Here is a 13724-nt window from a genome sequence, read left to right on the forward strand (position 1 = left end):
CTTGTCAGTGTGTTCTCAGCGCAGGTCCCAAGCCCAGATAAAAATAGGAGAGTATGCGGACTAGATCCGCCCAGGCGATGCCTAAATACTGAAGGAGCCAAAAAAAATGACACATCCATGTAATATACAGCATCTATCAGTTGCACACGTCTCTTCCCTGATCTTATAGCTTGGTAATGTGGAAGCTGGACTCTGATGGAGTCTGGATGGTCGTGACTTGCTCCATTGTTCTGTATAGTGCAAAATTATCGAATAGCTTTTAGTTTTGTGAGATTATAAAAGGAAATGTCATGTTATTTGTTTACATGAGCTTTACTGATTTCTGCCTGACCTCATACTGCTGTAGGTATAATAGAATAATGCAGTATGTGCTGCACAGAGAAAAGAGCAGGACTCGGTTTGGAGATGGTTTACAGCACTGTTAATTCTACCTGTTATAATCTACAGATTTATTATGATTCATTCATTTTTTTGGTATACTGGGGGAACATTTTGAGCATGTCTGAACATTAAAACCACCTCCTTGTTTCTACACTCACTGTCCATTTCATCAGCTCCACTTACCATATAGAAGCACTTTGTAGTTCTACAATTACTGACTGTAGTCCATCTGTTTCTCTACATACTTTGTTAGCCTCCTTTTACTCTGTTCTTCAATGGTCAGGACCCCCACAGAGCAGGTATTATTTAGGTGGTGGGTCAATCTCACCATTTAGGTGGTGGGTTTTTAAACACCTCACTGTCACTGCTGGACTGAGAATCGTCCACCAACCAAAAACATCCAGCCAACAGCACACCATGGGCAACATCCTGTGATCACTGATGAAGGTCTAGAAGATGACCGACTCAAACTAGGTAGGAGTGTCTAATAGAGTGGACAGTGAGTGGACACGGTGTTTAAAAACTCCAACAGCACTGCTGTGTCTGATCCACTCATACCAGCACAACACACACTAACACACCACCACCATGTCAGTGTCACTGCAGTGCTGAGAATGATCCACCACCTAAATAATACCTGCTCTGTGGTGGTCCTGTGGGGGTCCTGAACAGATGGACTACAGTCACTAATTGTAGAACTACAAAGTGCTCCAATATGGTAAGTGGAGCTGATGGTTTCAATGGTTTTTTAAGTGGTTTCAATGTTATGGCTGATCAGTGTATATATTGTGATTACAGCCTTTACAGATTCACTATATATTCGTTCCAAAATTCATGTGTTTTAATCAAGTGCTCAGCTGGTATTAATAATGAATGAATTCCTTTTTCAGATCAAGGAAGGTAATTAATGGTTTTAATTCCTGAAGAACCTAATTAAATGCACAAATATTATTCCTGATTAGAAAATGCTATTTTAGAGTTAAATAAGGTATAAAATAAAGATGTTCTATTCAGTAGTAGTGACAGACCAAGAACCTTCAATGCAATTGTAAAATTAAATTAAAAAAACTGTTATTGGCAGCAAATGTGCTTAAAGTAATGAGCTATCGAGTCTGTTATATGATTCTAATCTCTTCCTGAGAGCTCAGTGTGAGCTGTGTGTACATAAAGCCTGAAAACTGGACTGTTAACTGATGATTTGTGCTCCTGTTAGGGCAGAGAGGAGGAAAACGTCCACTTTTACGTCGCAATTCATTATGAAGTGAAATAAACATGTAAAGGGACGTTATTCGACTTCTTTTTTAACACATCGCTCCAAAATCATCCTTAAGGGAAACGTATATAAGTGTAGCCATGAATTTTGGTGAACAGTGGTGGGGAGGGGTACCTAACCTTGTAATACATTCCTGCTATATCAACACTGATGGATCCTAACATCACGCAAACCTAGTGAGTATATTGGGGGGCATTTTGGGATAATCTGAGTATTGGAGGGGTGGATGTGTGTCCCCTCAATATAGATGTACACTATACACCGATCAGGCATAACATTATGAGCACTGACAGGTGAAGTGAATAACACTGATTATCTCTTCATCACGGCACCTGTTAATGGGGGGGATATATTACACAGCAAGTGAACATTTTATCCTCAAAGTTGATGTTAGAAGCAGGAAAAATGGGCAAGCGTGAGGATCTGCGCGAGTTTGACGAGGGCCAAATTGTGATGACTAGACGACTGGGTCAGAGCATCTCCAAAACTGCAGCTCTTGTGGGGTGTTCCCGGTCTGCAGTGGTCAGTATCTATCAATACAGTGGTAAAAGGCGACAGGGTCATGGGTGGCCAAGGCTCACTGATGCACGTGGGGAGCGAACAGACGAGCTGCTGAAGACGTTCATGCTGGTTCTGATAGAAAGGTGTCCGAATACGCAGAGCATCACAGTTTGTTGTGTATGGGGCAGCAAAAGGGGGACCAACACAATATTATGAAGGTGGTCATAATGTTATGCCTGATCGGTGTATACTGTACCTTAAAGTACAGTACTGGCCACCTGACTGACCTTTGGTCTGTGGGAATTTGTGACTATTCTATCAAACGAGATGAAGACACTGATCTTGGTTGAAAAGGCCTGGCTTGCATAAGACGTTCCAGTTCATCCCAAAGGTTGTCAGTGGGGTTGAGGTCAGGACCAGTGGAATTCTCCAACACTTTATGGCTGTTGCTTTGTGCACAGGATGCTAGAACAGGTTTCCATGTGATTTATTATATACAGTATAATAAATATAATGGATAACATCCTCCCATTAAGAGCTCATTAATTAGGAGGGGTCTCTACATACTTTGCACACGTCCCTTTGTGCATGTGTGTGCGCAAACTTTCGATTTTTATGGTAGAAAAGAACATTTCACACTCAGAACATCACGCATGAGTGAGAATCCACGATGCAATTCTGTCATTTGCGCCGCTTTGTGCGTGAGTTTTGTTTGCGGAATCGCTGTTAATGATGCGCATTTTATGACCGCGGGGCTGAACGATTTTTTGGTCTAAAAGCGCACCGATATGGTGCAGCAATCGATGGCGATCGATAACAGGGGCTTCTTGTTACTGCAGATTCACTCCTCCACGATTCACACACACACACACACACACACACACACACACACACGCATATGCACGAGCGCACGGACGCGCGCACAAACTCAGTCGGCGGATAGGGCTTGATGCGGATTAAAGCCCGGGGTTTTAATGGTCCTGGCTGCGGTGAATTAGGATGAAGGAACGTCCTCACGTTTTCACCAGGTCGCCTCAACCCCAACTCTTGTTCTTTTAGTTATTTTGGTTAACATCCTAGTTATCTCCCATCTATTGTGTCATCTGCGGTGTTGCAGCGGGCACGCACAGACGCACCGACGATCTCCGCGTCTTTCCTTTTCTTCGCGCTTCTTATTGGTTTGATCCAGCCAGAACAGACCTGGAGGAGATTTAAGTACTCGTCGTGTTTTTGGAATAAGTGCCACTGCAGACATCTCATGATGCTTTTCTGTCTATGAAACTAATGCGCGCACAGTTCCGAGCGCACCCGGTTCGTTCGTCTGCGCGTTTTCCTCCAGCGTGCGTGTGATTTTTCACTCGGACTTCTTCGTTCCGTTTGCCAGGACTTGCTTTTGGTTTTTCAACAAAAGAATACAATGGCACGACTGTGTGCTCTTCTCATGTTCCTCTGGCTTCTGGGCAGATCGCTAGCAGGATTTCCTAATCAGATAAACATAGGTGAGTCCATCCAGCGTTCCTAAGCTTTGCTTTGTATAGATTCTATGTGATGCATCGAGCGATTGGATCTCGTTTAGCATAAACCCGGGTCTCTAAGGAATGCTTGGGGTGGGTAGGTGGGGTGGTAAGCCTTGTAAAGGTTAATTGGGCTTTCCGTGCACTTCACCAACAATTTTTGGGACGCTGATGAACTCGTTAAAAGAGTCGATGCGTCAATTCAAATGCAGATGCTGCTTCATTACAGATGTAAATATGCTCGAATTAAAAAGCATCATTAAAACTAGTGACAAGTGGCAACACTAGACTGTACAGGGTGTCCCTAAAGTCTGGACACATAAGCAAAATGCATATTTTTAATACATTTCAATACATTTAATTAGAATATCAATCAATGACATCTTAAAGTGTTTTCCACTATTTGTGATGCAATATGTATGTGTGTGTTTTAGTAAACATATAGTTAGTTATAGTTAGTGATATTTCCTATGTGTCCAGACTTTAGGGACACCCTGTATAAACAGACCCCACTGGGTACATATACTGTATTGGTGTATGTTAATATTAGGCTACTTTAAATAGGTGAAGCAATGTGAGTTGAAGCCCTTGGTGGTGAAAGTTTTAGATGGACATGCAGTATTGCAGTATTTATTACATCTAATACCTGTCTATGGAGGTAGGAAGCATTTGGGACAGGCATGATGTGTCCCCTACCTAATAAATAAATTATCTAATTATCTTATAAGTGAGGTGCATCTTCAATAAAACGAGCCCTGTCCATTATCATTGGGTTTTTCCACACATTATTTGTGGTTTTGTCTTAAAAGTCATTTACTATTGTGATAATGTTGTATAATAATGCCACCCCTTATAAAAAAACATATTAATGGTAGTGCAAGCATTTACAGAATGCATTTGACACTGTATTATTTTATATTGTGGCTGTTTAACACATGTGTAACCCATTTACAGTCTATATTATTAGCATTACATTCACAACTAGTGTTTATCAGTGTTCTACAATGTTATATTTATATTTACACCAACATTTTAATGTTTAATTAAGTCCCACAGTATTATTTCCACACCTATGTTTGGACCTAAGGAGCTTTGCACTGTTTCCTACTGTAAATTTCACTTTTACAGTGTACCTTGCAGTGCCAGCACAACTTTCTAATAAATGCTTTTTATTTTTTACAAGCCGTCTAGGCCATATTGACCTCCTCTAAAATCAATTCAGTATTTTGAGAATAAAATGGAATCTACAGGGAAAAAATCTATGTTGTTACTGATTATTCGAGTCCAGCTGAGACTAGTAAGCATGAACATACTGTACATGTAAGAATAAACACGGCTCGGCTGTACGGCCTGTAATGTCGTTTTTAGATATTCAGTGTAAACGGATTAACTCTGACGATTATGAATTCATTTATACAGTCAGATACAGACTCGCGGTGCCACCTTTCATTAAATGCGAGTCAATATTGGAGATGCAGTATCCTGTCAGAGTGCCAATTAAGAAATTAAAACACTAAACTGTAAAAAATACCAGTATTAACAACTAAATGCATTTACTTGTAGTTACTTGTCATATACACCGATCAGCCATAACATTAAAACCACTATTATCAGCTCCACTTACCATATAGAAGCACTTTGTAGTTCTATAATTACTGACTGTAGTCCATCTGTTTCTCTCCATGCTTTGTTACCCCCTTTCATGCTGTTCTTCAATGGTCAGGACCCCCACAGGACCACCACAGAGCAGGTATTATTTAGGTGGTGGATCATTCTCAGCACTTTCGTGACACTGACATGGTGGTGGTGTGTTAGTGTGTGTTGTGCTGTTTGAGTTGGTCATCTTCTAGAGCTTCAGTGGTCATAGGACGCTGTTGGCTGGATATTTTAGGTTGGTCGACTATTCTCAAAGCATGTAGAGAAACAGATGGACTACAGTCAGTAATTGTAGAACTACAAAGTGCTTCTATATGGTAAGTGGAGCTGATAAAATGGACAGTGAGGGTAGAAACAAGGAGGTGGTTTTAATGATATGGCTGATCGGTGTATATACACGTGTGTACACTTGAACAGTACAATGAAATTCTTTTTCTGCATATCCCAGCTTGTTTGGAGACTTGGGTCAGAGCTCAGGGTCAGCCATTTGGAGGGATAAGGGCTTTGCTCAAGGGCCCAACAGTGGCTGCATGACAGAGCTGGGATTCAAACTCTCAACCTTTCAATTGATAGCCCAAAGCTCTACTCACTAGGCTACCACTATATTACCACTATATTGTCTATACAGTCTTGTTTTTCGAATGGATATAATCTACCAATTTCTACCCATCAGTCTACATTCAATCATAGATAAAGACGAAGTAATAACACCCCAGTTTGTTTGTGCTCTGGAGGAGGTTTCCTTCAAGAACGTTCTTGTTTGGCTGCTTTTATTCGTCTCCTTTTCTCTTCCCATGAAAAGCACCTTTATATCGTGATGCTGCCACCACCATGTTTCACTGTAGGAAGAGTATTAGCCAGGTGATTCCCAGTGCCTGGCTGTCTAGTGGCAATAGTGCTGCAACAATACGGTTGTCTGTCCAATAGTTACTCCCATCTCTCCACAGGACATTTGGAGCTGCTGTTTGAGCCACTTTACAGTGATTGTTTGGTTCTTTCTTACCTCCATGATCAAGGTCCTACTTGGCCTGTGCACAGTATGACTGGACAGCCAATTTTAGTAGCATTCTCTAGTAAGGATTTGCTGCATTTTTGCCATTTCGACTGTATTGTAGTCACTGTGGTCCTGGGGACACCCAAAGCCTTAATATTGTTTTATATCCCTGTGCTGATGCCTTGCCAGATTTTGACTGCAGTGATTCATGGACAGATCCTTGTACTTGGGTTTTGTCCTGACAATGCAAAGTAAATTGTGGGCCCTTATAGAAGATTTTTGCCTCAAACTATGTCCAATTAAGTTAATTAATCAATTAAAGCAAGAGGGATGCAAACGAGTGGCACAACAGAGGGACTGAATACTTAAGTGAATCAAATATTGCAGTTTTGGATCTTTAAGAAGCATGTTTTGACATATGTGATGTTCGGGTGGCACAGCGGTAAAACACACTCGCCTGCTACCGCTGAGATACAGGGTTTGAATCTCAGCATCTTAACAGAGCTGTCAGCCTGTCAGGCATCTACACAGACACAGTATGCTTTGTCTGTGTGGGTGCTCTGAGTGCAGGTCCCAAGCCTGGATAAAAATAAGAAGGGTGGCGCAAGGAAGGGCATCCAAGATAAACACTGTGCCTAAAACCCTAAACCCTAAAAATATGGTGATTAGGTAAAGATTGGTGAGTAAAATGGTAATTATATTCCTTTAAAATCGAATTTATGACACAATAAAGTGTGTTAAAAGTCAAGGGAATTAATAGTTCACTGTATAAGGCCAATAGTATGTGGACACTTGACTTAAGACCTTGTTGGACATCTTATTCCAAAACGGATGGAAGTAACTACAGAGCGACACCTCTAGTGGCAATATAAAAAGTCTGCAGTGGTCAGTATCTATCAAAAGTGGTCCAAGGAAGGAACAGTGGTAAACCGGCGACAGGGTCATGGGCGGCCAAGGCTCATTGATGCACGTGTGGTCCGATCCAACAGACGAGCTACTGTAGCTCAAATTGCTAAAGAAGTTCATGCTGGTTCTGATAGAAAGCTGTCAGAATACACAGAGCATCACAGTTGCAGGGCTGTTTTTGCAGCAAAAGGGGGACCAACACAGTATTAGGAAGATAGTCATAATGTTCTGCCTGATCAGTGTATTTACATACCTGTTCTTGTTTCCTGATAGGTGGGCTGTTCATGCGCTCTACCGTGCAGGAGCACAGCGCTTTCAGATTTGCCGTCCAGCTCTACAACACCAACCAGAACATGACCGAGAAACCGTTTCATCTGAACTACAACGTTGATAACCTGGAGTCGTCCAACAGCTTCTCGGTCACCCATGCATGTAGGTCAAACATTTTAATGCTTCCAGCTGGTGCAACCAGATCTGTGATGATCAATAACCAAGTCGCTCGGAAAAACTCAATTATTTAAACGCTTCGTGGGTGTGAATTCTCTCGAGTGTGTAATTTATGAGCTGTATCAGTTCATCAGTGTATCTCTACTCCGTATATGATAGAATCATCTTTTCAGAGGCACATAAAAGTGTCCGAAATGATATAAAATGCTAGTGGCTTCTAAGTACTTCTTTTCATCTTCTAGTCATTTCTGCTGGTGAGAGTCGATTTGGAAGCAGGTAGAGACGTTTAGCCCCGGCCACGGATTCTGGCTCTTCTGGGGAAATCTCTAAGAGTTCCCAAGCCAACTGTGAGATATAATCCGTCCTGCAGGGGGTCCTGGGTCCAGGCATGTAGTATCTGTCAAGTGGGATATGCCGTGAAACAGGACCAGCAGTTGGCAACCGTTGGGCATCACTGTAAGATGCCCAGACCACTTTATCCAGGTCCTCTAGACTCTTTCATTCTGGGCATCCGTTGTTGGCAGAGTTAGATCTAAAGGTGGCTGGAAGTGGAATTTTGGGAGAGTGGTTGTATTTAGACGAGATTTGGCATTTAGAGGTAACTAAGGTATCTGACTGAGTTTTGACATATTAGTATGTCTGATATCTGGCAACCCTGGTCAGTTCTGTATTGTTTTTGTTTGTTTTATTAGGATTTTAACGTCATGTTTTACACTTTGGTTACATTCATGACAGGAACGGTAGTTACTCATACACAAGATTCATCAGTTCACAAGGTTATGTCCCACAGTCCAAAGACATGCAAGTGAGGTGAATTGGAGACACTAAATTGTTCACGACTGTGTCCATCAATGAATTGGAGACATTAAATTGTTCACGACTGTGTCCATCAGTCGTGAACAATTTAGTGTCTCCAATTCACCTCACTTGCATGTCTTTGGACTGTGGGAGAAAACCGGAGCACCCGCAGGAAACCCACAGACACTGGGAGAACATGCAAACTCCATACAGAAAGGACCCGGACCGCCCCCACCTGGGGATCGAACCCAGGACCATCTTGCTGTGAGGCGACAGTGCTACCCACTTAGCCACTGTGCCGCCAGAATTATATGAACATCCTCCAATGGAAAGAAAAGCTCAAAAGTTCATTGCTACATGACAACTGCAGCTCTTGCTGAAGAGTGGAGGCTGTTATAGCCTTCATATTAATGACTTTGGTCGAGTGTCTTATAGGGTCTGTCTGAAAACCTAGGGACCCGCCCTGCTCCCTACCGCCTACCTGATCAGCTAATAAGACATGAAACTCATAAGGCCTATTATTTAGACGCACTACTTATACAGAGATCACTCAGGATTAAGGCGCCTCAGTAGGAGCATTTTAAGGAATCTAAGAATTTAGACACGCCCTCTTCTCGGGAGTGTAGGGTGAATGTAAACATAAAATGTGTCTGTATAGAGAAATCACCAGGTTTTCAGACACAACTGTATATATGGAAGTTTAAATCAATTCTATTACAATACAAGATCAAGATCATTTGTTGGTCCCAAACTCTGTATACGGTCCCCGGTTTGGGTGTAAAAGAAAGTTTAATCCAGTTGTCGCTGTTTTTATGTTCTGCTCCGCTCGAATGATTTCACTTGAAAAAAAGAAACACACAAAGTGTCTCGTCGGTGGAAATCTGCTCATCTTTCCTCCGAACGTTTTTCATTTCTGCCTCTCCGGCTGTAATAAATAAGTCAGTAATCAGTCACTCATTTCCAGCTCGACATTTTCAGTGAAATAACACACCGAACACGTGCGAGGAACAGATATTTTGCTAGGATGACAACTTAGAGTTGCCTCGCTGTGTAATCCCATAAGCCTTGTATAAGCAATCCAATTTCTGGTTATTAGATGAGTAATGCGCGGCCTCTTCTCTTCCCCGTTCGCAATATTCTCGCCTCACTGTAGATTCCAGGCTGATGTTTATTACTGTAATAGATTTTTTATGTAAAAAAGAAAGTCTTGCTTATTTTATTCTGTTTTCCTTGTATACTGGGAATACTGGTATGATATAACCGCTCATGTAAGGCCATATTAACTTTTGCTACCTTGCTCTGCTGTATGTCTGAAATCTGGCAACCCTGATCAGTTAAAAGTTCAAATTTAACATGACATTCTGTATTGTGTATGGCAGTATTATAAAGAGAAAAAATGCACCGCTTTACCCCTCAAACACTCAGTTTTATGTAATATGATACATGTTTATTTAATACAATACATACAATATAAGGCCAAAAGTATATGGACGTGTGTTCCTCTCTCGCCTCGCTGTAGATTCCAGGCTGATGTTTATTCCTGTAATAGATTTTTTATGTAAAGAAGAAAGTCTTGCTTATTTTCTTCTGGTTTCTTTGTGTACTGGGAATACTGGTATGATATAATCGCTCATGTAAGGCCACATTTACCACTGCTATCCTGCTCTGCTCTTTGGCTTTGTGTGGGTGCGTTTAAGCTGTATGTCTGAAATCTGGCAACCCTGGTCACAAATTTAACATAAACAAATTTAACATGACATTCTGTATTGTGTATGGCAGTATTATAAAGAGAAAAAATGCACCGCTTCACCCCTCAAACACTCAGTTTTATGTAATATGATACATGTTTATTTAATGCAATACATACAATATAAGGCCAAAAGTATATGGACGTGCATTTTAGCATGTTTATTCTTTCATCCATTCCTTGTCTGTTTTACTACTGCTTTATCCTGGTCAGGGTTGTGGTGGGTCATATTTGCTGGGTAAAGGGTAGGAAATGCCAGTCCATCACTGGGCAAACACGCAAACACACACACACACACACACACACACTCATACCTAGGGCAATTTTGTATCTTCAGTTCACCTCACTGCACGTCTTTGGACTGTGGGAGGAAACTGGAGCATCCGTAGGAAACCCACAGAGACCCATGGTCGTGAGTGTGGCTGACATGGATCCTGGGTTCAATCCTGGAAACTAAAGCAGCTTCCCGTTGTTGTGACTGATGCACCTAAAATTTTGGCACCCATGAATCAGCGTCGTCTGTACAGCTGATTTATTAATTAATTCATTAATTTACTGTCTGGTTTACCGGCGCTTTATCCTGGTCAGGGTTGCGGTGGGTCTGATTCATTAGGTGAAATGTAGGAAACACCCTGGACAGGTCGCCAGGCCATGAACAGCAACACACATACACTTATACACCATGGGCAATTTTGTATCTTCAGTTCACCTCACTTGCACGTCTTTGGACTGTGGGAGGAAACCGGAGCACCCAGAGGAAACCCACAGAGACACATGGAAAACATGCAAACAAGCACCCTATCTATAATATTAATAGATTATAATTTTTTTGGTATGGTAGCCCTATGGTAGCCTAGTAGTGAGTGTGGCTGACATTGGCTAAAATGTTGGCACCCATGAATCAGCCTTGCCTGTACAGTTGATTTATTAATGAATATTTACACACATACACACACGCACACGCACACACACACACACACACACACACACACTTATACACCTTGGGTAATTTTGTATCTCTAATTAACCTGACTGCACGTCTTTGTACTGTGGGAGGCAACCAGAGCTCCCGGAGGAAACCCACACTGATACAGGGAGAACATGCAAACTCCACATAGAAAGGACCCAGATTGGGAATTGAACCCAGGACCTTCTTGCTGTATTGAATCAGTTATATTGAACAAAGCACTGCCTGAGATCCGAGTTGAAATCCGAGTTAGGAGTCCACATGCTGGCACACTCGGCTGCGTCCGTATGGCAAGGAAGGTCAAAATAATCATTGCTAAGGTACAACTGCGTTCACTGCTGCTATGCTGCTATGGCATGTTTGGATTGTTGCTTTGTGCTCAATCCAAACATGCTGGAGTGTCCTCGAGCATGGGGAAGGCACTGTATAAATAAAAATAGATAATGATGATGATGATATGATAAACTACTCTTTCATTCTGTCATCAGTTGGGTGATAAAATGTGCTATTATTGTTCCGTTCTGACGAAGCAATATTCGTTTAGCATCTAGAGGACGAAGCGTCAGCTGGGTGGAAGTGCATTGTGGGCACAGCGTCTGTGTTTCTCACTGAAGCCTCTTTGAATTCAGAACAAGTTCCCTTGGCAACGCGGCATAACCAAGTCTCTGCCTGGCTTTCTGATAGTTGCTGAAAAGATTGCATGTCTAATTATGAAAGCCGGGGCGTTCAACGACTGAATGGAGGAGAGACTGAATTCTGGTGAGACATAGATGTGAGCTTGTACCCGTCCCATCTCATTTGGCCTCCGCTCTTCTCTGGAGGCTTTCCAGAAGATTTTGGAGTGTGTCTGTGAAGATTTGTGCCAGTTATGTGCAAAGCTTATTTATTTTAGATGAGAAGGCTTGACTCATAATCACAGTATGCTGTTAAAGTGGCATGTTACACTGATCAGCCATAACATTAAATCAGCATTTTATCAGCTCCACTTACCATATAGAAGCACTTTGTAGTTTTACAATCACTGACTGTAGTCCATCTGTTTCTCTACATACCTTTTTAACCTGCTTTCACCCTGTTCTTCAGTGGTCAGGACCCCCACAGGACAACCACAGAGCAGGTATTATTTAGGTGGTGGATCATTCTCAGCACTGCAGTGAGACTGACATGGTGGTGGTGTGTTAGTGTGTGTTGTGCTGGTATGAGTGGATCTTTTTAAATACCGTGTCCACTCACTGTCCACTCTATTAGACACTCCTACCTAGTTGGTCCACCTTGTAGATGTAAAGTCAGAGACGATCGCTCATCTATTGCTGCTGTTTGAGTCGGTCATCTTCTAGACCTTCATCAGTGGTCACAGGACGCTGCCCACGGGGCGCAGTTATCTGGATATTTTAGGTTGGTGGACTATTCTCAGTCCAGCAGTGACAGTGAGGTGTTTAAAAACTCCAGCAGCGCTGCTGTGTCTGATCCACTCATACCAGCACAACACACACTAACACACCACCACCATGTCAGTGTCACTGCAGTGCTGAGAATCATCCACCACCTACATAATACCTGCTCTGTGGGGGTCCTGGGAGAGCCCTGACCATTGAAGACTTAACCGCTTATCCAGTTATGGTCACGGGGGGGTGCTGGAGCCTATCGCAGCTCTTCAATGGGCGCAAGGCACACAGTAACACCCTGGACGGGTCGTGAGTCCATCGCAGGGCAGACACACATACACATGTACACACCCATTCACCTATAGGACAATTCAGCGTCTCCAATTAACCTGACTGCATGTTTTTGGACTGTAGGAGGAAACCGGAGCTCCCGGAGGAAACCCACTCAGACACGGGGAGAGCTCAGGGTCAGCTATTGTACGGCGTCCCTGGAGCCAAGAGGTTTAGGGCCCAACAGTGGCTGCAGGCCAGGGTTCAAACTACAACCCTCTATTCGATAGCCCAAAGCAGAAGTTATTAAATACGACGGCCAGGACATTCATGTTTATTACAGTCGTGTTTATAATGTGTTGACTTGAGCTGCATGATGAGAATTTGCATCTTATAAGCAACTAACAAAACATCTGTCCTGTTTCTCTCTCTCTAGATATACGAGGCATTTACAGCTTCTTTGATGACAGTCAGATTTGTCATTTTATAAAGCGTTTGAATGTGTGCAGGCAGACATCTGGCTGTCAGACACTGTCAGTGTTTCAGCAGTTATTAAACCAGATCACTTTCATGCAAAGGTATTAACAGGAATTCGGAAAGATATCGATGCACCGGTGCACTGAGGCGGACGTCGAAGGATTGTTCAAGCGTGCTGGCAATGATGGTTTTGCACTTTTTTATATTTTCAGTGTAATCCATGTTGTGATCGTGACAAGCTAAACGATTACCGTTTCTATATGAAGTCTATTATTCATCCATTCACTGTCTGTCTGTTTTACCACCACTTTATCGCAGTGGGTTTCGACCCTGACACCTCAGTAACACCCCAGAAGGGTCGCCAGTCCATCACAGTGCAAACACACACACTAAGGCAATTTTAGTGTC

The 13724-nt window shown here is 42.5% G+C and overlaps 1 protein-coding gene across 7 annotated transcripts in view; it reads left to right on the top strand.

Annotated features, from left to right (window-relative positions):
- The first annotated feature begins 3101 nt into the window (after positions 1 to 3101).
- gria3b (glutamate receptor, ionotropic, AMPA 3b) overlaps positions 3102 to 13724 on the top strand; it is a 155109-nt gene continuing 144486 nt past the window's right edge. For all 7 annotated transcript variants that reach the window (XR_010013484.1, XM_063000354.1, XM_063000356.1 and 4 more), the window contains exons 1-2: positions 3102 to 3654; positions 7499 to 7657. Coding sequence is in view for 6 of the 7 variants with exons in the window: in XM_063000354.1 (XP_062856424.1) it covers positions 3573 to 3654; positions 7499 to 7657 (241 nt within the window). In the remaining variant the exon portion in view is untranslated. The remainder of the gene's footprint in view (positions 3655 to 7498; positions 7658 to 13724) is intronic.

Source organism: Trichomycterus rosablanca, chromosome 8, assembly GCF_030014385.1.
Source record: "Trichomycterus rosablanca isolate fTriRos1 chromosome 8, fTriRos1.hap1, whole genome shotgun sequence".
Lineage (NCBI taxonomy): Eukaryota > Metazoa > Chordata > Actinopteri > Siluriformes > Trichomycteridae > Trichomycterus > Trichomycterus rosablanca.